Source organism: Astatotilapia calliptera, chromosome 16, assembly GCF_964374335.1.
Source record: "Astatotilapia calliptera chromosome 16, fAstCal68.1, whole genome shotgun sequence".
Classification (NCBI taxonomy): domain Eukaryota; kingdom Metazoa; phylum Chordata; class Actinopteri; order Cichliformes; family Cichlidae; genus Astatotilapia; species Astatotilapia calliptera.
This window is the reverse complement of record NC_137437.1, coordinates 36,938,601-36,963,713: the sequence shown is the minus strand read 5'-3', so window position 1 is coordinate 36,963,713 and position 25,113 is coordinate 36,938,601. Positions and strand designations below refer to the sequence as shown.

The 25,113-nt window shown below is 44.8% G+C and overlaps 2 protein-coding genes across 2 annotated transcripts; both read left to right on the top strand.

Moving 5' to 3' along the window:
- The first annotated feature begins 3,405 nt into the window (after window positions 1-3,405).
- Window positions 3,406-4,550, top strand: LOC113008245 (olfactory receptor 10J5-like). Its single transcript, XM_026145533.2, has one exon. It carries the CDS (start codon window positions 3,406-3,408, stop codon window positions 4,369-4,371), a length of 966 nt encoding a protein of 321 aa, XP_026001318.2. The 3' UTR covers window positions 4,372-4,550.
- Window positions 4,551-12,194: 7,644 nt separating this feature from the next.
- On the top strand, window positions 12,195-24,728 carry ube2g2 (ubiquitin-conjugating enzyme E2G 2 (UBC7 homolog, yeast)). The gene is made up of 6 exons (XM_026145277.2): window positions 12,195-12,361; window positions 13,564-13,599; window positions 13,711-13,756; window positions 21,707-21,825; window positions 23,544-23,684; window positions 23,760-24,728. The coding sequence occupies exons 1-6, from the start codon at window positions 12,319-12,321 to the stop codon at window positions 23,870-23,872; spliced, it is 498 nt and encodes a 165-aa protein (XP_026001062.1). The 5' UTR covers window positions 12,195-12,318; the 3' UTR covers window positions 23,873-24,728.
- The last annotated feature ends 385 nt before the right edge of the window (window positions 24,729-25,113 follow it).

Here is a 25,113-nt window from a genome sequence, read left to right as displayed (position 1 = left end):
GACGGACAGACTCCCATGCCCCACCCTCCCCTCCCAGGGACATTGCTTCAGACATTGACCCCCAACACACCTTCCACCTCTCCCCCCTTCACCCTCCCCTTCCCCAATCCAGACTCAACGACCACCCCCACGCTCCCCAATCCAGACCCAACGACCTCCACCACACCTCTCACCCCCCTTTCCTCCTCCCTGAAACTCAGAATACGCACTGAGGATGTGAGCCGACTATTCCAGAAACAGAAGCCCAGGAAAGCCCCCGGACCAGACGGCGTCTCACCCTCCTGCCTCAAAACCTGTGCTGAACAGCTGGCTCCCATCTTTACTCGCATCTTCAACAGATCCCTGGAGCTGTGTGAAGCTCCTTCCTGCTTCAAACGCTCTACCATCCTCCCTGTTCCCAAGAAACCCACCATCACAGGACTGACTGACTACAGACCTGTCGCCTTGACGTCTGTGGTCATGAAATCCTTCGAACGACTGGTGCTAGTCCATCTGAAAGCCACCCGCTGGACCCTCTGCAGTTTGCCTACCGGGCAAACAGGTCGGTGGATGATGCAGTGAACATGGGGCTGCATTACATCCTGCAACACCTTGACCGCCCGGGAACTTATGCCAGGGTCCTGTTTGTGGACTTTAGTTCGGCTTTTAACACCATTGTGCCTGAACTTCTCTCCTCCAAACTCTCCCAGCTCATCGTGTCACCAGCTACTTGTCAGTGGATCACCAGCTTCCTGACAGACAGAAAGCAACAAGTGAGGCTGGGGGAGATCACCTCTGTAACCCGGTCCCTCAGTATTGGTGCCCCTCAAGGATGTGTCCTCTCACCACTACTGTTCTCCCTCTACACTAACGACTGCACCTCCAAGAACTCGGCTGTCAAACTCCTAAAGTTTGCAGATGACCCCACCGTCATCGGCCTCATTTAGGATGGTGATGAGTCTGCATACCAGCAGGAAGTTGAGCGGCTGGTACTCTGGTGCAGTCAGCACAATCTGGAGCTGAACACTCTTAAGACTGTAGAGATGACAGTGGACTTCAGGAGACATCCCTCAACTCTGCTCCCCCTCACCATATCAGACAGCCCTGTGTCGACTGTGAAGACCTTCAAGTTCCTGAGTACAACCATCTCCCAGGACCTGAAGTGGGAGACCAACATCAACGCCATCCTCAAAAAGACCCAGCAGAGGATGTACTTCCTGAGACAACTGGGGAAGTACAGTCTCCCACAGGAGCTGCTGATCCAGTTCTACACTGCGGTCATTGAGTCTGTCCTGTGCTCCTCCATCACAGTCTGGTATGGAGCAGCCACTAAACAGGACAGGAGCAGACTGCAGCGGACTGTACGGGCAGCAGAAAGGATCATCGGCGCCCCCCTGCCCTCCATCCAGGATCTGTACCTCTCAAGAACCAGGAAACGGGCAGGGAAAATCATCACAGACCCCTCACACCCTGCACACAGACTTTTTGATCTGCTGCCCTCTGGCAGACGGTACAGAAGCCTGCAGACCAGGACCACCCGACACAGGAACAGTTTCTTTCCCCTCGCCATCTCCCTTCTAAACAGTTGACCTGTCACACTGCTCCCACTGCCAGACTGCAACTGCACCTTATGCACATTGTGTAGTATTCATTCCACCTCATTCATTTCTGTATTTTATGTATATAAGTTTAGATTAGTTATTTATAGTTGGTTTACACAGCTTTGTGCATGTATGTGTACGCATGTGTAAGGTATATATAGACACGTGTGCGTGTGCGTGTGATTTACATTGCTGTGCTTGAGAGCCACCATCTACCGGAACCAAATCCCCTGTATGTGTCTGCACATATACTTGGCCAATAAACACGATTCTGATTCACGTATGATTGTTGGGTTTTTCGCTGTACGTATTATTGTAGGGTCTACCTTACAATTTAAAGCGCCCTGAGGCGACTGTTGATGTGATTTGGTGCTGTATAAATAAAACTGAATTGAATTACTGAGCACTGGCAGGTACTTGTATCTGTGTGATGTCTCCATGTAGTTTGTACCTGATAATGATTCTGACATATGGACCATTTATGTAACTGTGATCCATCTGTTCCAGATTAAACTGTGATCATTCAGACATTGATGATTTTAACAAACACTCCTTAAAATTCTATCCTTTGTATTTTGATTCTTGAAATATTTACAATCCAAACTTTAAACTTTATTTGCATCATTGCAGATAAGGCTGAGTTAATGAGCTCCACTGAGGCGAGAGGATGATAAAAACAGCTCTCAGGGTTCAGCCCACATGATCCAGGTGTGGGAGCTCCTGTGTCTGTTTCTGTTCAGCTGAACGTGACAATGATCCAAATGTTTCTGTTCGTTATTATTTAACGCACAATTTAAACTTTAAACAGTCGTGAAACAATGATGCTGATAATTTAATTGTTCCTCATTTTAATGTTGATACTTTAAACACTCAGAATATAAATGATGACTGAAGTGATCGTTTCTGTACAAACTTTCATAATTTAAGGTTTAATCATTAAAACAAGGATTTTCATTATTATTACACATTTAAACAGACATTCAGACATTTGCATAATTAAAACAGGGACTTAAACCTTGATAACTTCAATGTTAATAATTTAACCTTTGATCACTTTGATACTTTAAACACTGATCATTTGAATATTTGAACATTGATCATGTAAATGATGACTTTATTATAAACACTGATAATTCTAACGACTTAAACACCTAAAAACAATGATTTTACTTTTGATCATTTAAAGTTGGATTATTGGTTTAAATATTCTTTTTAATACTGATGATAACAATATTAACACTACAATTTAAAAATGTTGATGATTGCATCTCTGCTTCTTTAAAGTCTATAATTTATATTTTTATTCTTCAGACATTCCTAATCCAAAATCTGAGAAATAATTCTTGAAGTGTTGATGGTAATTGTGTCATTGCATCTGATTTTAGATGTTGATCTTTTAATATTGATGATTTAAATGTTTTCTTGAAAAGCAGTAATGTGAAATTCAAAATGTAAACATGATTATTACAATATTAAATGTTGATTTAGTTGATCGTTCGCTCTGTAATGATTATATGATCCTGATCATGTAAATGATAAAACGTTAACAGTTCAGTCTGAATGATTCAAACACATTTTAAACTCTGATGATTTTGATTTACGTGTCAGTTTTCAGTATTTCAACAATGATCATTTGAATGGTAACATTTTATATGTTTTTGAGTCAAATAAGTATTCATTTGATGATAAATTGCAAATTGATGATCTGATATTGAACCAATATTTTTTCTGCTTCTGTTTTTGATTTGATGGTTTAAACTTGTGTGCAGCTGTTCCAGAGCTTTCTGTCAGCTGACACCTCCCTCAGATTGTTGTGTCTCCCCCGATGATGTCAGCAGGGGTAAACGTGACCTCACTGCCCATCCTGGTGACATCAGTGACCCTGGACGGCCTGGCGCAGCTGTCCAATCAGCGGCTCTTCTTCTTCTTCTTCTTCCTGTGCGCCTACCTGTTCATGCTGTGCAGCGACAGCCTGGTGGTATACGTGATCTGCTCCCAGCGGAGCCTCCACCACCCCATGTTTGTGTTTGTGACGGCTGTGCTGATGAACTCTGTGGCGGGCAGCACGGTGTTTTACCCCAAACTTCTGGTGGACCTGCTGAGAGGGGTCCGCTCAGTGCAGGTGACCCTGCGTGTGTGCATGTGTGAGGCCTGGCTTTTATATTCATTGGGCACCTCCAGCTTCCTACTGCTAGCAGCCATGTCTTTTGACCGGTATGTGTCCATCTGCCGCCCGCTGCTCTACACCGTTGTCATGTCTCCAGCCACAGTGCTGGCACTGCTGCTGCTCTGCTGGCTGCTGCCTGTCGGGCTGGTCGGCACTGCGGTGCTGCTGGCGAGCCGTCTGCCGCTCTGCCGCTCGCAGCTCAGCAGGATCTACTGCGACATCTACAGCCTGGTCAGTCTGAGCTGTGGTGGTCGTGAGACACTGCTGAGCGAAGTCTACAACCTCTCGGTCATCGTAGCTACTGTCCTGCTGCCCGCCATCTTTGTGCTCTTCTCTTACAGCGCCGTCCTGTCCGTCTGCCTGCAGCGCTCGCGCAGCTTCAGCAGCAAAGCACTGAGCACGTGCCTGCCGCACCTGCTCATCTTCTGTAACTACAGCGTGAGCACCGGGGTGGAGGTGCTGCAGCGCCGCCTACAGGCCGGCAGTCAGCCCACAGCCTCCGTCCTCACCTCCATCTTCCAGGTGATGATCCCAACTGTGTTCAACCCGGTGGTGTATGGCCTAAAGGTGACGGAGATCAGGGCTCAGCTGAGGAGGCTGCTGGGCTGCCAGAGAGCTGATTGACCCACCGAACCGGATCCTGAGTTCTGGTCTCTGTTAGACTTACAGACTTTAAAACTGCTGCTATTTGCCTTTAAAAGATGTTAAATCACTTGATAAAACATATAGAAGAAAAATAAAGAATATGCAATGCAAAAAGTTGTATTTTAAACAAAACAGATACATAAAAATAACATTGGAAAGCTGGTGATCAGTGTTGGTCAAGTTACTTGAAAAAAGTAATCAGTAACTAATTACTGATTACTCCCCCAAAAAAGTAATCCCGTTACTTTACTGATTACTTATTTTCAAAAGTAATTAATTACTTAGTTACTTTTTAAAACACGATTTACAACCTGAAGAGGTGATAAAGTGATAGATCTTTCAGCCCAATTCTACTTTTTCTGCATAATCCATCATACAAAATGTAATCAAATGGAAAAGTCTCTTTTTAAAACTTGTTTTATTAGTTTTAATCTTTTAACTTTATGCATGTATATCCAACTATGTGATCATAGTTGGATATACATTCATCCATTTTTCCACTTATCCCTTTACGGGTCACGGGGTCAGCAGCCTAAGCAAGGACCCCAGAGTTCCCTGTTCCAGTCACCTCTTCCAGCTAATCCATAGGAACACCAAGGCGTTCCCAGGCCAGCCGAGAGATAAAATCTCTCCAGTGTGTCCTGAGTCTGTCCCTGCCGCCCCCCCCCCCCCCACACACACACAGCATCCATAAGTGTCAGAGACAGGACTTATTAGTACATCCCACCCGCACAATGTACATTTTTCAGATTTTTCATTTAGAATTTCTAGATTGTTTCTAGATTTACTTATTTTATTTAATTCACTTAAAGTACATAATTCACTTATATAATGTCCTCCTATTCGCTTAATGTATATAATGTTATCTGTCTTTGCACAGTCGAGGAGCGTATCAGGATACATTTCACTGCGTGTTGTACTCGTATAACTATGCATGTGACAAATAAAGAATCTTGAATCTAGCAAAAATACATCATCTCCAAAAAGCAGCTGTGTGATTTTTAGGCCAACAAAGTGAAAGCCTAAAAACTATGAACAGAGTCCCAGAAAGTTGATTCTGTTCATCTGAAAATGCTACCTGGATGATTGTGCATGCACAGAGACCTATGAGTTAGTGACACAGGGCAGCTCTGGAGGAGTCCAGCACTATAAAGGGAACAAATGGCTCTGAAGGATCAAATGGCTACAAAAACAAATGTAGACTGGTTGGGAATATAAAGAGCTGGTTCAGTGTTTTGTGATCAGGATAAAAACAGCATTGTTCCTCTTATATCCAAGGTTCAACTTATGGATGACCTTTCCTCTCCAGAAGTGAGGGGTAGGAACGTAGATTTTAATTGAATTGAATGTTATTTGTATTTCTATGCCCTGTAGTTGGAGACAACACTCTGGTCCCCCATCTTAAAGATGGGAACCACCACCCCAGTCTGCAAGTGCAGAAGCACCACACCAGACCTCTAGGTGGTTCCCTAGGCTGTTCATGGCTCAGATACTGTTTGTATATGGTATATGTTGTAGCTCTGCCACTCCCAGTTGTCAGAGTCAGCTGTGAGATTTGCTAAGCAGCCTCAGTCATCAGAGAGATTTCTTGCCCTGCTGAGCAGCCACAGTCCTCTGAGCACCAAGAGCACCCTGAGTGTGCTGAGCAGTCCCAGCCTCCGCATCCTGAATCTTCAGTGTCCCGAGAATGCAGAGAGGCCAGAGATTTCCATGGGCCCTGCTGAGCAGCTTGGGCCTGAACCAGAGGGTCCAGAGCTCTTGGGTCCCTCTTCACCAGAGCTAAAACCTAAAGAAGAACTATGGATTTGATCAACTGGTCCCTTAATGCAGTTGACACCCTCTTCTCACCAAGACAGCATCCTTTTTTCTTTTTTTTTATAACTTTTTATTTATTAATTTACAGTATGAGAATACAAAACATTAGGTCAGCATGGAAGACGTACACAGTCTCCACATTAGTATCTACATACATCATGGTAATATTTAATTACACACAATCCATTTTCCCAGAGCTTCTTGAATTTCTCGAGCTCATCTAAGGGCAAAGGTAAGCCTCTCCATTCCAAAAATTTCTTTCACTATCCCAAACCACTGGGCCAGAGTTGGAGGGTCAGCCTTTAGCCCTCTTTGGGTTATGGCCTTTCTGCTGCTAGCCAATAGTATTTTCAATAAATGACATTTTCAACAAGACAGCATATCCATCATCTTTCATTCGGCTACCTTTGGTATGTTGTTTGTCTTGTGTTTTTAGGGTGTTATGATGTGATGATATGTGCTGGAGTTTTTGTCTCCTCCTCATGCTGACTCCGTCTAAGGATCATTATGAGCAGAAATTCTTTTTTCTCCTGATCTGACCTTTAGTTTTACACATTTCATTGTTTTTCCTTTTGCTACCTAGCCCGACCTGACGCCCCAGTGTGAAGTTGTGTATTGTATGTACAGTCAGCAAGGTTTGTCATCTCAGTTGCAGACAACTGCAACCGACAAATAAATGCATTTATCCAAACCAATCCAAAAAGTCCAGAAAGAGTGACTCCCGCCCTGCTTGAATCAGAGCAAATGGCTCCTGTGTCACCTCTGGGCCTCTGCTACATAGACTTACATCCACCTCCTCTGTTGTTGCCTGCCTGGTGCCAAGTCTTCTGAGGGCCCTCATCAATGTTATTGACCCCCAGCTAAGCCACCAGTGGTGTCCTGTCACCTCCACCTACAACAGTTTCAATCCAAGCATCCAGAGGGTCTCCTCCCTTGATGCCGTTGTCTGCATCCTGCCAAGCATCCTGAGGGGTCAAATCTGTCACCAACCTCCCAAACCTCCTGAAGGACTCCACTCACTGCTGCGGCATCCTGTCTGGCCTCCTTAGGCGCTCTGCCATCTCTCGCTGGTCATGCCACCAGAAGGTCTTTATTGCCATCATCATCATCAGTCTCCTGTAACCTTTGCCAACACCAACCTCCAGGCAAGTCGCTAGAGGGTCTAGCTTGCTGGTCTCTTGACCTGTCCATTGAGGTGCTGTGTCTATGTCACTGGCATCCTGGCTGGCCCCTAAAGTGTCCGGTTCCCTGTGTTTTCCCCATGACTAGGCTGAACCCTAGAACTGTGTTTTGGACTTTCTGGCCCCCCTGTTTTTCCTTCCTCATCCACCGAGAACAAGTCTGAGTTATTGCCGGCTATGCGGACCAAGCTCTTGCAACGGTTGTATTGTATATAAATGTAGGATCATATCCCCCGTAGCAATGGGCCAGACACCGTATACTCCCAGAGCATCTCTCAGGGACACCGTCGAATTCCTCCAAGTCCACAAAACACATGTAAGATTGGTTGGGAAAACTCCTCGAGAGGATGAAGAGTTGGTCCATTGTTCCACGACCAGGACAAAAACTGCATTATTCCTCCTGTATCCGAGGTTTGACTAACAGACTGACTCTCCTTTCCAGCACCCTGGTATAGACTTTCCTAGGGAGGGAGGCTGAGGAGTGTGATCCCCCTGTAGTTGGAACACACCCTCCAGTCCCCTTTCTTAAAGATGGCAACCACCATCCCGGTCTGCCAATCCAGAGGTACTGCCCATGATCTCCACGCAACATTGCAGACGTGTGTCAACCAGGACAGCCCTATAACATCCTGAGCCTTCAGGAACTCGGGGCGGACCTCAATCACCCCAGGGGCTCTGCCACCAAGCAGTTGTTTAACTGCCTCAGTGACCTCGCCCCCAGAGATTGGCGGGTCATCCATCGCGTCCCCAGACTCTTCCACCACAGAAGACATGCCAGTGGGATTAAGGAGGTCCTTGAAGTATTCCTTTCACCGCCCGACAATTTTCTCAGTCGAAGTCAGCAGTGCTTCACCTGCACTGTACACAGGGCAGGTAGAACACCACTTTCCCCTCCTGAGATGCGTTCAGCTTGGCCTGGTACCTCTCAGCTGCCTCCAAAGTCCCACAGTCTAACCAAGCCCGATAGGACTCCTTCTTCAGCCCGGTGGCTCCCTTCACCTCTGGTGTCCACCATTTGGTTCGGGGGTTATCACCATGACAGGCACCAACCACCTCACCTCAGCTCAGTGCAGCAGCTTCTGCAATGAAGGTGCTGAACATGGTCCATTTGGACTCAATATCCCCAGTCTCCCTCAGAATGTTGTGGAAGCTCTGGTGGAGCTGTGCATTGAAGATCTTGTGGACCGGGGCCTCTGCAAGGCGTTCCCAGCGCACCCTCACTATACGTTTAGGTACCTCGGTACCTCTCAACCTCACGCACAGACTCAGGCTCCTTCCCCACCAGAGAGGTGACATTACATGTCCTGATTGCCAGCCTTGGTAGCCAGGGATCGGTCCACCAGTGGCCGCCACCCAGCACACAACGCACCGCCTATGCTGCCTCCTGTGGGTGGTGGACCTGCAGCAGGATGGGCCCATGTCCTTTTTTCGGGCTGTCCTCTGCCAGGCCCCACGGACTAAGGCCTGGCACCCTCCCCAGGCCTGGCTCCAGGGTGGGGCCCTGGTAACCCTAGCAAGCACACATACTCCTTTCTTAAATTCTCTACACTTGGTCTTAGTAGATCTTTCTAGTAGATTTACTACAGATCACCTGAGCCAGGACCAAGATGTTCTATCCAAGTTTCTTACTAAGCACGCTGCTGCTTACAGTTTCCAATCACAGGTTCAGAGTTTGTTAGTTCTTCCTTGTACGAGGGTAAAGACTGAGGGCAACAGAGCTCCGTAGTTTGTGGCGCCAAGGTTATGGAGCAGTCTGCCTCTACAATTACATTTATCTGACTCTGGAGACCTTAACCAGGTCTTCAGTTGAGACTTTTACTGATAGTTGCTGTTATTAAAATGCTTGTTTACATTATTCTGGCTGTTAACGGCACATTAATTTTCTATTATATTTTAATCCGACTTGTTTTACTCTGTTTTGTTGTATAGTGCTTTGTGTCTGTGAAAAGTTTATGATCACTTTAAAAAACAGCTGGGTGATGTGTTGGTTGCAACCATCGTTTATATAATTATCCATACACTGTTTAAGGTTTCGTGTTTGTTTGAATTTCTGATAGATTTTTACCTCCAAACAGATTTAAACCTGAAGTCTATCCATACAGAGATCATTTCTATGATAGTTTCATTTTACTTCTTATTGTTTGAAAAATAACTGACTATAATTTACATCTGATATTTCTGTGAAATGTCTGAGATTTGTGATGATTTTTGTGTTTTAGATGTTTTCTTTTTCTTTTCTGCTTAACATGAAACTTCAATGTTAATAATTTAAACTTTGATCCTTTAAAGAATATTTGAATATTGATCATTTAAATGATGACTCAGTTTTTAAAAAACTGATCATTTTGTTATTGAGTATAATACATTTAATGATTTACTTTTTAATACTTTAACATTCGTGTTATCAGCATTCAGTGATTTAATGTTAATTTTGAACACTGATGACTACAATATTGACTATATAATTTAACAGCGATATTTTAAATACTGATGAGTTTAATGCTGATTCTTTAAAGACTATAATTCATATTTGATGCCAAAAATGATTGTTTAACTGTTGATATTATTACATCATTACATTTTAATTTGAGGTCCCCAAACACGCTGTCAAGATGCAGCTGCTGAGACACAAAGCTGCTGCTGTTCGTCTGTAAAACCATAGAGACCCTCAGATCAGTGATTAGGATCAGACCTCCTTTAGAATTAGATTAATTTAGATTTATCGTCAAGCAGCGTATAACAGATCTGTTTGATAATGCAACTGTTTCAGAACATTATCATGTTTACTGATTTCAATTCCATTCTGCTTTATTTACGTAGCCCCACATCGCAACAACATTCACCTTGAGGAGTTTTAAACTGTAACAATAAAACAGTCAGTGTGAGTCAAGCCTCATGATTGGAAGCTCAGTAGGGCTGCAAAAGAAAAGCAGGACTGTTCACCCAAAAAAACATAATCAGAGAAAAGGTCATAAATATTTGTTGTGTAATCAACATTCATTTTCTTTTTATGCTCTTTAGTTCATCTACATCTTGTTGGGGGGAGGCAGCAGAGGGCCTTGAACTAGACTTCCTGATAAAGAGGAACTTACTGCAGCACGTTCTGATGTGGCAGCTGTGTGCAGTTGCAGCATTTGCACACAGCAACAACAATAACAGATAAAAACATCCCTCGGCAGATAATATAGGCAAAATCCAGCAGTTCAATATTCAGGCCACAGAACTTTCTCACTGTATAAAGTAACAAAGTTGAGTTCTGACTGCCGATTATAGTTTGAATATTTTAAAAACAGTCTGGAAACTGCACTCTTAGGTCAAAGGTCACACAGACCAATGAGTCATTACAAGTAAAAAGAGAAAAACAGGAAATCATCACTTTTGGTAAATGGTAAATGGCCTGCATTTGTATAGCGCTTTACTCAGTCCCTAAGGACCCCAAAGCGCTTTACACGTCCAGTCATCCACACATTCACACACTGGTGATGGCAGCTACATTGTAGCCACAGCTGCCCTGGGGCGCACTGACAGAGGCGAGGCTGCCGGACACTGGCGCCACCGGGCCCTCTGACCACCACCAGTTTTACATACTTACTTTTCACATGTGGCACTATTTCCAGGCAGTCATTCGCTGTCAGACACTTCTTCACTCACTATGTGTTAACAGACCTCTCTGCACTAAATCACACTTGTTATTAATCTCTCTTTCACACCATTCTGTCATCCTTCTCTCACCACAACCAGTGGGTCCAGATGGCCCCGCCCCTCCCTGAGCCTGGGAGGTTTCTTCCTGTTAAAAGGGAGTTTTTCCTTCCCACCGTGGCCTTCCCACTGCTCATAGGGGGTCATATGATTGTTGGGTTTTTCTCTGTATGTATTTGTTTAAGCCGTGAGACCAGTTTTCCCGTGATTCACTCGCGTACGTCAGTTTGAAGAGGAAAAAGAACTCCACGGGACTCCGATGTGAAAAGATGTAACAAAAAATTTATTCCACAGTTTTTGCATCTTACAGGAGTGGTCAGGTTTAACTTGTCCTCAACAAAATAACCTACTACGGTAGGAAAACCGTGTGGCTCTGTTCTACCCTGCTGCCCCGTATAGCTTATGCCGTGTTAACTCCTTTTCTCTCTCTCTCCCCCCTCCCGCACCGCATGCACTAATTTGCATACATCCGTGATGCCCGGATTTTACTATAAACACGAGTCTTTAAGGCACATGTATTCATGGTACTACGTAACCTAGTTCCACCATAAACATGCATCTATTTCCTAAAATTATTAATTACACAAACAAGCTTAACAACAGCGAAATATAAATACTAAAACATATGAACTATCTTAACTTGGCTCCCACAGTATTATTGTAGGGTCTACCTTACAATATAAAGCACCCTGAGGTGACTGTTGTTGTGATTTGGCATTGTATAAATAAAGTTGACTTGAATTTAATTAATTAATTAATTTTATTATTTATGTATTTGAGTATTCAACAACAACAACAAAACAGATCTGCTGTGGCACATTTAGACCGTGGCACAGTTAGACCGTAACTTATTATTACATGCATACATCTTGATTCTCAGTCATCCAGGTAAGGAAATCAATTACATACATAAATTAAATTAAATAAAGACAAAATTGAATAAAAAGACTATATAACATTTATTAAAGGCACAAAAACATTTACCTGAGTAAAATTAAGTTTACAATTAAACAAATGACCTTAATTATTAAACATTAATTATTTTTTATTTGTTTTTAAATGAATTGTTTTTATTTTTGTCGACAGGGTGCGCTGTCTGCTGACACGCAAACTGAAACACGTTTTGCGCATGCTCAGTCGGATCAGCTGTTGGTCCGTTGCTCTGTGAGAACCTGAGAAACTGAGCCACTTTTGTTTATTTGTTTGTTTGTTATTTTCTCCGGTAAACACGATGGCTGGCACAGCGCTCAAGAGACTTATGGCCGAGTACAAACGTGAGTAACGCGAGCCGCTTTCAGCCAATGGGAGGTCTTTTAATGTTAGCTAGCATGCTAAGCTAACAGCTCCGCTAGCGCCTGTATCTCTGTACGAAACTCGTTAAAAGTTCGGTCGATTTGAGCTTTTCTTCGCTGTCCGCGTTTGTTCTTCTGTACCTGCGACTCAAACCGATAACCTGATGAATATCTGGACAGTGTGAATAATCCGGTGTCGGCTTTGTCCACCTGCAGTTTAAACCGCGGTATAATTTGGAGCTTATATAATGTGTTTGTGGCGTTATCCAGAATGTTCCATATAGCTGCCGTCATGTAACTTTCAAAACTTTTCTAAAGTATGTTAAATGAACACAAAGTGCGAACATCATGTTTATCTGTTGGTTACAGGAGCACAGAGCGCAGGTGGAAAACTCGCTGCGAGGCTTCAGCGCTGCACTGACACGGCGGCTGATTTGCCTTTTCTGAAAGTGATAAATTTGAAGGTTTTTAAATGTAATTTGGTGCACTGAGGGCTAACGATAAGAACTTGAACTGGGGGATTAGCCTCGGTACACATTCATATTTAGGCCTGTCATTTATTTAATGCGCTCATTTCAGGCTGCTACACTTTAATCTTGTGTAATAATGTGAATTCTGCATAGATTAGTCGATTCATTCAAGATTCAAGAACTTCATTGTCATGTACACCGCAAAACACAAATGGTTACGCAGAGCAATGAAATTCTTAGTTTGCACGTTCCCTAAAAGAAAGTAAAACACACAAACAGTGCTTTGTGAATCTTGTAGTTTATGTGGGTGTAAACAGAATTTAAAGTGCAAGTAGTTGCAACACTGTCACAGTGATAATATATACAGAGTATATATTAAGGTGTATACGTAGAGCTATGTATAACAATTGCAACTTTACAGGTTAGGGGTAATTACAGTTGTATTATGTTGTGTATAAGTGTTCGAACTTGCAGATTTACAGTTATGGATAAACAGTTCGACATAGATCATTGTGGTAAATCTGATTGGTATTTAAGATAATTGGGACGTCTTTTATAACTGCTTTCTTGCTTTAGGCTGTTTTTAAATGAATAAATGTTAATCATTTCTTCAACATGGGAAAGCAAACAATCTATCAGCTGTTTAAAAATGTGACTGAGACCGGATCACAGCAGAGGTCAAAGGTCACTCATCTTTCTGTGTTTGTGTTTCAGAGCTGACCTTGAACCCACCTGAGGGCATCGTGGCAGGTGAGACACCAGAACACATCTGTAGCTTCTGCAGATGTGTCTTCAGATGTTCAGCGTGTTGTTCCAACAGTCAGACACCCGAGATTTAAAGAGTTTGTGTTTGCTGTGCAGGTCCAGTGAACGAGGAGAACTTCTTCGAGTGGGAGGCTCTCATCATGTGAGTACCCCGTCTCCATGGAAACACACGTTTGAGTCATTTTTGGGTGTTTGTATTTGTTTTGGAGTGTTATTGTGTATGTGTCAGTTAGGGCTGCCACAAACGATTATTTTGATAGTCGACTAGTCACCGATTATTTTTGCGATTAGTCGACTAATCACATCATCATCCATTGGACATACAGCGTACAGCTTATTGCACCAGCAGCATCTGCTCTTATATAACTATCATTAGCTTACAGCTTTAAGTGTTTAAGTTAAGTGCTAACTAAAAATAAAGACAAGATGATAGTTTATTAAAGTTTAATGAAGTTTGCAGATTGTTTCGGTGAAGTTTAATGAACTCCTTGCTATCTAAAATATAACAGGACACCGGAGTATATTCTCCAGCATCTCACACTTCTGATAATCAGCTGTCTGCTTGATGTTTATTCAGTTGTGTAAAAACTATAACTTTAATCTCAGCCAAACAGATTTACTCAGGAACAAATAAAATACTAAAAAAAAGCCAAACAATAACATTTTAAGCTAAGTGACGGCAGTGGGTTTGAAAACGATTTGCCGGGAGTCCGGTGTTCTCACGGCTCTAGTGAGCCTAGCCCCCGGCTAGCTATCGAGCTAGTGGGTAACAGACGTCTCCGAAAACGTCGGAGCGCTTTTGAAAATATGTGGTGTCTTGATAAACTGAGCAGATATTTGAGGTTTACACAGCTACATTCTCGCCTGAAAATATGTAAAACGTTTATTTTGTGACCCAGAAAGAATAATAAGAGTAATATTAAAACTAACTAGCTGCCGCCATTGTTGACAACAGAGCTGGGCTGCGCTATGAATTCTGGGACACAGTTTCTTCTTCTTCGGGGTTTAACAGCAGCTGGCATCCTTGTACATGCAGTGCTGCCATCTTCTGTTTCAGTCCGTTATTACACTCTTAAATCCTACTACTTGTTCCTGCGGCTTTCAGGATCTTACAAAGCTTCAAACGACGCGTCGACTATTAAATTAGTCGTCGACGATTTTGATAGTCGACGTAATCGTGACTAGTCGACTAATCGTGGCAGCCCTAGTGTCAGTTATAACTGGACTCTCGCAGCCACTTTATTTGGTACAGTTCACTAGTACTGGGTTAGAGCTCCTTTAACTCTTAGGTGCTTGGCTTCAACTGGGTTATACAAGCATCACAGGTTTTGGTTTGTGTGGACATGACATCATCATGACCTCATGATGCTGGTGCATCCATGAATCTGTCGATGTGAATCTGAAGCAAAGGAGGATCCCTGCTTTCAGGTTGTTAACGCCAAACTCAGAATGTAGCAGCAGGAATCGAGACTCATCAGAGCGTTTTTTATCTTCTGCTGTCCGGTTTTGGTGAGTCTGAGTGAACTGTATCCTCCACTTCCTGTTCTTAAAGAGCCAGTTACCTGCTCCTTCTGTCCTTTCCCACGCTGCTCTGTTGTAAGGTGCTGTTTGCAAGGCAGCGCGTAGCAGGTATAAAATGTCCTTTAGCTGGTGGGAGTGGCACCGGTGTGGTCTTCTGCCGCTGTAGATCATCTGTTCTAAGGCTCAGGGGTGCTTTTCTGCATACCTCGGTTGTTATGAGTGGTTATTTGAGTTTGTTGCTTTTACTATCAGCTTGAAGCCGTCCAGGGCTCGCAAAATTGCTAGCCCGGCGTCCCGGAGCTAGCGATATCTCCGGTCGAGCGACCGAAATCTATCTCAGCCCCACCCGTCGGGTTATCATATAGCTCAGTTCAGTCACCTGAAGCACTTCTGTGAGCACCAGCATTTGTCTAATTTGGCTGTTGCACAAACGAGTTACTTTCACTTCTGTGCTGAGTGCTTAAAGGTCAGGCTCAGTCATGAAAGCAGCGACGGAGCTCCATAGATCCACTAATCACACTAATTGCATTTAAAAAGCGAACAATGCTGCTCCCTCATGGCTTTAACCTCCCGTCTGCTGGGATCAGTTGTCTGATCCTTTTATTAGCAGCTGTTAGTGTTTGTAACAGGCTCACCTCTCTGTATTTGTTTCTTTAACCTGCTTCACACTTTATGCCAAACTCAGAAAGTAAAAACCTGCAGTTTGAGTCATGAAGTCACCCTCATACGTGTAAACCATGGCAACTAAACTCACAGGTTCAGTGTGACGATGACCGAGTGAGACCAGAAGGTGTCGCTGTTCTCAAAGTGTTGGAGATGAAACACAGCTATCGGTACACTCCCCACTAACACAAAGTTAAGGCAAGTCAGTGGATTTATGGCTGGAAGAAAACAGAGCAGGAAACAAGACAACACAAAAGTGTTCAAATTTAAACGCTGGGGAGTAAATATGTGTCTTCAGGTGGATTTTAAAGATGTCGAGTGTTGGAGAAGTCTTAATCTGAAGACCAAGGCCTGGTCTACCTACAGAAACAACCAGGAGCATCATTCTCCATGAAGTGTGGACACAGCTGAGGACCAACAAAGATGTTCAAGTGTCATTTTAACTGTGAGGTGTGTTTTTAAAGAGGACATGAAACACTGAACATGTTTACCCCACTGATCCTGACACACCGGGGCCCTGTTTCAGGAAGCCGGTTTAGTGCAAACTCTGAGTAAGTATACCCTGAGTTAACGAAAACTCTGGGTTTTCGGTTTCACAAAGCGAGTTTAGATTAATTCTGAGCGAGTTACTATGACGACACACTCCGTGAAGCTAACCTGCCCCCTAGCAGGTTAGCTTCAACTAACCCTGACGTTCTCCGCCTCTTTGTCGGAAACCTGACTGTAGGAAGTGTCGGACATGGCGTGCCCCTTCCTTGAAGAGCCAGTAGATGTTGAAGCCCAAATTCTCCGCAGAGCTCTCCGCCGGGAGAGAGTGATTAGAGCGCGTTTGGACATTTTATCATTTCCTGATGATTTCCTGTGTGAACGTTACCGTTTTTCAGCACAATCTACAATTTATTTGAATAACATCCTCAGGCCTAATATTGCTCATGTGACACATCGCGGACATGCTCTCAGTTCTGTACATATTATTTGTATTGCACTTCGGTTTTTTGCAAACGGGAGCTTTCTGTATAATATTGGTGACGCTGAGCACGTTTCCAAGGCTACCGTCTGTCGGGCAGTTGCACTGAAACGTCTCCTGTACTCGTTTGTGGTGTTCCCCGGTCATAGACCCACAAGATTTATCAAAGAGGGATGCCACAAAATTGCAGGTATCAGGATGAACGAAACTTAATTCATGATGTGGTGATACTTGAACTACTACTTAAATTTTACATTTATTCTCACGGTTCCCAGGCGTGATTGGCTGTACAGATGGCACTCACATTCCAATCATTGCTCCTTCAGTAAATGAAGGAGACTATGTGAACAGGAAGTCTTTCCACAGCATTAATGTACAGGTACATAGTTCCCTGTAGCATTTCAAACTAACAAATTATTTCATTATAGTAATGGATGCTAATTTGTGTTCTCTGCACTGTGAAGATCATATGTGATGCTGCCAACATTATCACAAATGTGGAAGCCAACTGCTCAGCCTCTGTGAGTGGTGGTGGTGGTGGTGGAGGACCCCCACCTGTTTTTCGGGCCTCCGCTTTTTTTCTGTTGGCTATAACGGGCCACATTCGAGCATACAGAGTAAGCAAATATGTACTTGTAATGTGCTCAGATAATTTCAATAAGTGCTTACAGAGGGGAAATTAATGTAGCCTCTAACTGCAATTGATTTACATCGGACAAACAGACCAAGCACTATGGCTCATAATACAATTACACCTTACCTGTTTGGACTATATTTTTATATTTCATTTTTACTTGCTGCCAGGAACGTTTGGGGCCTGTTGGGTTGCACCTGCGCTCACATCACGTCACAAAATAAAATGTATAAAATAAAAAATAAAATATAATAAAATAACGTGTTAAATGGGTGGAAATCCCTAGATCAATGTTTATATTAACACTCACGCATTGACTCTGTCGGCTATGTTTTGCCATGCATGCTCCCTTTCTTTTGCACCTGAGGCTGTGTTACTTTTTTTCCTCAAAATTTGCATGTTATCGGCATATGCTGCCATCAGAATTTCGGCCTCAAGCGCTGTGAAATACATTGACCGCGCCTTCTTTCCCTCCGTCTCCATGGTGACTCGCTTAATCTGTGCTCCACTAATCAGGGCTTTATGTATCCTCGTCCGCGCGCTTAACTTGGGGTTAAAGCAACTCCGCGTTGACTGAACTACTTGTTATCAGCCTTTCTGAAACCGAATATTCCGAGTTGGACAGTTCGGGGTTACTCAACCCTGAGTATCGTTTTTCACTCTGAGTTTTCTAAACCGGCTTTCTGAAATAGGGCCCTGGTCATGTTCAGCACCATCTTCTGTCAGTACGAGCGTGACGTCATGTGATTGGTTGGTTGAGGCTAACAGACTCACATTAGTTTATGTTAGCTAACTAGTGACAGGATCGATACCTCAGAGGAAAATAGGGACATTAAAGCTAAACATCAGTGTGAGGGGATCACTGTAGTGCTGCAGCAGTGAGTTTATGTGAAACCAGGACATACTGTGGACATACTGTCCACTTTACTGTCTGTGTCTGTAGCAGGAAGTGGCTGTTTGGCTAGCTGCACTGAAACAGGAAATCCAGCTGTTAGCCGTGATGTTGGTGTTTGTAAAGGACAGTGTAGAGGAGAGGCTGTTAGCTGCAGCCAACCAACCACCTGACGTCACGTTCGTACTGACAGAAACATGTTTTTATAACTTTAAGCTGTTATTTGTTAAATCCAGCTTCACAGCAGTTACATGTGTGTCAGAGTCAGAGCTCAGTGGGGTAAATTAGCCTCGATGTGTTCAGTGTTTCCTCTTTAATACGCTGTTAGACAAAAACATTTCTTATCAGTTATTAAAGATGCTGCAGCTTCGTGCTGTCTCAGACCAAAATTAGTCTCAGCAAGAACTGAAGCGACAAGCTACAGAGAACATCTGCTGATCCTGAGACTCTTCAAGGAGTCAGAAAACCATCTGCTGAAGGTGTTTCACCTGTGACTGGAAGAAGTTACAGTGGATCTAAATCCATTAAAACACCCCAGATGTGGACCCACAGCTGTGTACTCTGAGTACTCGGTGTGAAAGTAGACATCCTGACTGCAGTAGATGTCCAGAAGTTATTGTACCTAAGAAACCAACATGAACATGATGTCAGTGAAGGCAGCGCCCTCAGTCTGTCATTAGTAACGGAGCCTTCTGTTGTTGTGGATGTTGGCGTGACAGCAGCTTCAGTCTGCCCTTCAATTTAACCTGCAGCTCGTGCTGCGGCCAACCATCCACATACCTGCCATCCCCCTGACCGATGACATCACCGCGCCACACCCTATCATTACCGAGGTCATTACCTGAGCAGGTCGGCCCTCTGAGCTGCGCTTTGAGATGCTGTTTCTTCATGGGAAGACGTCTGAGCTGCCTGCTCATGTTTAACGGCTGGCTGTTTTGTGCCTCGTTGGTTGGTCGAAGATTCAGAAACAAGCTGCTGGGAGCGCCCCGATCCTCTGCCATGGCTCCGCCTACACTGATAGACAGCTGGAGGTGTTTCAGACGCAAACAGGGATCACCTGTGTCAGACGGGACCCGCCCACCTGTGTCAGACGGGACCCGCCCACCTGTGTCAGACTGGACCCAGTATGCTCACAGACGAGCCGTTGGTGTTTTCGGTGCAGTCACCAGGCAGTATACATGTGTGTTTTATAGACAGTCACAGGAGTCCACTTGTGAATACGAGCTCTTTGACGCTCAGTTGTTTCCGCTCTTTGAACCTCTGGCGCTCTGACTTGTTTTGTCCTCAGCTGGTCAGCGTCCTTGTGTCCCGGTCGCCAGCGATGTGCCAGTTAAAGTGATGCAAGGTACTCGCTCCAAACCTTACATTCATAAAGCTGTAGCGGCGTCACTGTTTGGATCCAGGTGATGAAACCCTTTGATTTGATCAAACTGCTCTCAGATCTGATAAAAGAACACGCGTCAGACGAGCGCTGATTGGTAGCACAGATAGCCAATCAGAGTGTGTGTGGTCAGTGATTAGAGCGGCTGATGGTGGAGGAGGTGAAGCCGAAGTAATCTGCAGACAGATGATCAGATCGGCTGATCTGCCTGACCTCAGATCTGTGATGTGCTCAGATATTCAAACGTCCTCTTGAACTCTGATGACTCAGAAGCTCCATGACGGCGTAACGATCATAAACACGCTGTGATACCGGCGCCGTGTCCTTGCAGCTGATACGGATCGGTGAGCTTCAAACAGCTGCCGCTAGGGCTGTTCGATATAACGATATATATCGGATGACGATATAAAAACGTCCATAGTTTCATTTTACGCTATCGTTTGTTTCGTGGTGTCGCAAAATAAACTGTTTACAGCAATATTTGTTCATGGTTCTGATGTCACTGTAGTGGCTGTATTCATTTATTAAAGTTCTCTTTCTCTTATATTTAATATAACCACACTACAGACAAGCGCCTGGTTTTATGTGTTGTTGTTAGCAACAGCAACGGTAACAGCATCGCGTGTCCGCTTGTTTATGTTCCACATAAACCTTTCACAATAAAACTCAAGATCCTGTTGAGACTTTTCAAAATAAACTGAATCACGTGAAAGATGCAGATTATTTACGATGAGAAGTAAAAAAGAGCCGCCAGGTGCTAAAAAATAAACCTTAGACTCAAACGTTAGAACAGGCTTTTCCCCGCAGCACGCCGTGTAATAAATACAAAGAAAACGGCGCCGTTACAACTTATGTCTAAAAATGTATAGTTTCATGCATCGTTAAAACACTCGAGGACGCGCAGCTGGAAACACTTCACACAAGACGAGCTGCCCGAGATTCACAGAATTTACAGAAAATGTTACATTTTTGTGATCTATATCGTTATCGGACGATAGATGTCTTATATCGGGATGTGAGATTTTGGTCATATCGCACAGCCCTAGCTGCAGGAGCAGAACAGCTTCTCCAAGCCGGTTCAAAGATCTGCTTCTAAAGGAGCCACAGGACGTTCTCCCCAAGTAACTGAAACTACTCCAACAGCTGTGTGGGGAGCCGCTCCGCTTTTTCTGACAGGACGTTTTTCCATGAGAAAGGTACGCTGAGACCAAGTACAGCAACAACACAATACTAACAACAATAAGAGTAAGTAAGGAGATAAAGTATATGTCACTGTAGACGAAGCAGCAGCATGTACACAGCATGCTTACAGTCCAGCGTTCTTTCTAAGATCTTCTCATCATTTGGTCTGAACATCAGACCCACGTTATGTTGAAGTAAGTCAGTATTTGTCTCCTTACACAGACTGACACTGGCTGGGTTTGGAGTCAGGTTGGTTCATCTCCTTCTTCTGACTCGAGAACAAAGTTAGTTTTTTTCAACAAACACATTTTTGTTGAAAAACAACAAACTTTTTGCTTTCCAGCAACAAATATTCAAATCTGAGTGGCGTCTGAAAAACATGAAGACAAACACGTGAAATGAGTTTGTTAGCTGCTGGTGCTGATGGAGAGAGCAGGTGTTAATGTTCCTGTTTGCTTTGCTGTCTCCGTGTTCCACGTGTCTTTGTTTACAAGGAACATTAATCTCTGTTTTTACCTGTGTGCCTCCCAAGGCTGCTCACACCTGATTAGTCAACAGGACAGAAACCTGCAGATGTTCACATCCAGATGTGTTCATAGAGACCGGGTTACCTGTTCTGAAGCTGCTCCTTCAGGTTCTCAAGGGAGATAAAAATTTGTTAGAGGATCATGAAATCAGAGTGAGGGTCACCTGTGCACAGGTGTTACAGAGACGGGAACAGAAAGAGCAGCAGATTAAACTTAAAAACCCGTCCAGCTGCTAACAGGTGATCCGGGCGGGTTCTCCAAGTTCTTCAGGTGCTCTTTGGTTTCGTGCCCTCTGGGTCTCACATGTACTTCCTGTGTGTTTCAGGGGTCCTCAGGACACGTGCTTCGAAGGCGGAGTGTTTCCAGCCATCCTCAGCTTCCCCTCCGATTACCCCCTCAGTCCTCCAAAGATGAGGTTCACCTGCGACATGTTTCACCCCAACAGTAAGTCCACCTGCGGCTGAGCTCCGCCCCCTCACCTGCACAGACAGCTTGTGTTCTCACAGGGTTTTATGAAGGTTAAAGCTCGGTTCAGACTGGAGGTGTGTTTGTGGAGAAGCTGATGTGATGTTTATCCTCTCTCCCTCTCAGTCACTTTAATCCAGCACAGTGAATCACCGCAGCGACGAGCTCGTGTTTCCGCGGTTTTAGACTCGTTTAGAGCCTCGCTCTCAGCTTTTAACCCGTCATGTTCACCTGAAAACAGACAAACTCTTAAACACACCTGGCACACCTGAGTTACTCCAGGTGTGCCTCAGGTTCCTGAACAGAACACGCTTGGTTTGCGTCTGTTTTGATAGGTAAACAGACCGCAGTGACCCCCTCAGTCATGTGACAAGTCATGTGACACAAGGCTGCGTTGTCACAGTAACGGCCAAAGCTCCTGAGAGTCGGTTTGACTTCAAAGCAGTCATGTGACCAGTCACAGCACGCAGCACTAATGTGAACATGCTGCTAACGTGCTGTTAGCATGCTGTTAGCGCGCTGTCATTACTGCTGTGATTAGAGTGCTGAGCCATGATGTCACAGCAGGGTAACAGTCTGAGCACGCTCAGTTCTGATTAGAGGACAAGCTGTTTGCTGCTGGCCCATCATCACCACCCTGCACCAGCATGCCCCCGAGCTGAACTTCCTCCTGCAACTGTAGCGTCTGATCATCCATCAACAGCCTGCAACCGCCGCAGGTGAAACCCACGAAGAAGAAAACACTGAGCGGGCCTGAACCTCCTCAAAGGTGATGGAAAAAACACGTCTCAGGTTTCAAAAGAAGAGAAAAAGTTTTCAAACTTTCTGAGCTGAACGTTTACTCACCATCTGCCCTGCATGGCACCGCTCGCACAGGTGAGAACAGGTGCCAGGCTGCCAGCAGGTGTCTGTAGGTCTGCACCACCCAGCTCCTCTGCATCAAACCTGTTGTTTCATAGAAATGTGAAATATCTGAACGAATAAATATAAAGGTTGTTCTCCCTCCTGCATGGCTCCAGCTGCAGCAGGAGGTTTATCTTGTTTCCTGAATTGTTGGAAGCTGAGATTCAAATGTGAAATGATCAGATTAACTGCTCGGCTCTCGTATCTATTGTGTGCTGATAAAACAGCAGCTGTCAAAGCAGGAACGTCAGACAGCCGACAGGAAGCACTTTGCACACTGATAACAACGAGATGTTTGATGGAAACAGATAGCCTCTGAGTGCTGCCTCACCTGACGGGAGGCTTGTTTACCTGTCAGGTGTTGTTCTACTGCACCTGTGAGGACTCGATGGCCGGGCGGCACTTTGAGGAGCAGATAAAGAACATCCTGTTTCCAAATATGTCCTCGCTGAAAGTGTTTAATGAAGTTTTTACAAAAAAATGAATCCCAAAAACTCAAAGAGAGGCTCACGACACGACACGCGGGTCTCAGCTTTAATGAAGCGTTTGAACAGAAATGTCTTAAAATCAGATTCACAGCATTCAGAAACATCCACCCATGCATGTCAGGTGGGTGGAGCCTGTCCCAGCAGCAGGTCCACCTGGACAGGTCACCAGTCTGGCAGCATTCGCACCTGTGGGCATTACAAACTAAACCTGTGTGTTGAACTGGTCGTCGTTAAATATGTTGGATTCTTTCAGATGGGCGGGCTGAGTCGCGCTCCCTTACTAATCATCTTCCTCCTCCTCCTCAGTCTATCCGGACGGTCGGGTCTGTATCTCCATCCTCCATGCTCCGGGCGACGATCCGATGGGATATGAGAGTAGTGCAGAGAGGTGGAGTCCGGTCCAGAGTGTAGAGAAGATCCTGCTGTCTGTGGTCAGCATGCTGGCAGGTAATCACACACCTTTCTGTGATGTCATCATGTGTAAACCATGCTTCACCTCCGTACTCGGTCCTCTCCTCTCAGAGCCCAACGATGAGAGCGGAGCGAACGTCGATGCCTCCAAGATGTGGCGGGAAGATCGAGAGCAGTTCAACAAACTCGCCCAGAAGATCGTACGCAAGTCTCTGGGCCTGTAGAGATGATGTCATCAGCCTGCGCCCTGTGTGTGTGTGTGTGTGTGTGTGTGAGTGTGTGTGTGTGTGTGTGTGTGTGTGTGTGTGTGTGTGTGTGTGTGTGTGTGTGTGTGTGTGTGTGTGTGTACAGCAGAAACAAATGGCATGGACAGACACACATACACAGGGCGCTCAGTATGGACAGATCAATACATAAACTGATGGATGGAAGCCGATCAAAGGACACAAACCAAACGCGATGACATCACCACCACCTTCACTCCGACAGCAGCAGCAGAAACGCCGCCGCCGCCGCCATACCTCGTCCGTCTCCTCTGCAGGACAATATTTATCAATAAATTCATGAAAAGATCAATTTAAACTTTGTTTGTATAGGATAGAAATGATGTTTTACCTGAAGCTGTTGTCCCATAGCGCCCCCTGCTGTGCCGCCTGGTGCTGTCAGTGTACAGTCGTCGACACAGAGGGGAGCCGGTCTGATGTCCAGGAAGTTTCTCATCATTCCGATCTGGTTTAAAGTTCAGGGATTCAGACTGCTGACGGATCGAAAGAGTCCTGCAACCGCAGTACCCCGCCCCGCCCCGACTCCTGCTTCCTGTTTCTGTTCGTTTGCTGCTGTTGGCGAGAAATCGTTTCTGATCTGACTGGTTGATAAACGTGGACTCGGACTGGACGTCCGGTCGGACGGAAGCACGCTGGCTTCTCTCAGCAGGACTTCATGCACTTTATGTCTTCCTGAAGGAGGACGTCGCGATGGTTCAGCTCGCTGAGGAGCTGACGGGAGCACAGAGCTTTAGTTTGAAGGGTTTCTTTGAGTTTGTCTGATTTAACAAACGATTAATAAAAAATACCAAGAGCAGAGCGTGAGCTGGTTATTCATTACATCTGAAAGCAGGTCCAATATTTAATAAAGCTGCCTTTTTTCTCTCACTGCAGTTTTGTTCAAATAATATCAGCTGAGAAATGTAAGCCCAGTGTTGGCCCACAGCCCGACACCTTCCTGTTTTGTGATGTGCTGGGGTTCAGACCTTCAGGGCTCAGATGTCACATTTCTAAATAAAGTGGCGTTTTCTCGAAGCGCCGCTGAAGCAGAAGCACCTATAAATGTCTGAGATCACATGCAGATTTAAACCTGAGCTTATCCCGGATCAGTCTGTTTTAACCTCGCCGCGACTCTTGACTCAGCTCACGTCAGCGCTGAGTCAAGTCTGCAGATAAAAAGGACGAGTGCAGATGAGAGGGGT

Coding starts and splice junctions, on each gene's coding strand:
- LOC113008245 (XM_026145533.2), top strand. CDS start 3,406: ATGATGTCAGCAGGGGTAAACGTGACCTCACTGCCCATCCTGGTGACA.
- ube2g2 (XM_026145277.2), top strand. CDS start 12,319: ATGGCTGGCACAGCGCTCAAGAGACTTATGGCCGAGTACAAAC. Junction 12,362..13,563: donor ACTTATGGCCGAGTACAAAC/GTGAGTAACGCG, acceptor TTTGTGTTTCAG/AGCTGACCTTGAACCCACCT. Junction 13,600..13,710: donor ACCTGAGGGCATCGTGGCAG/GTGAGACACCAG, acceptor TTTGCTGTGCAG/GTCCAGTGAACGAGGAGAAC.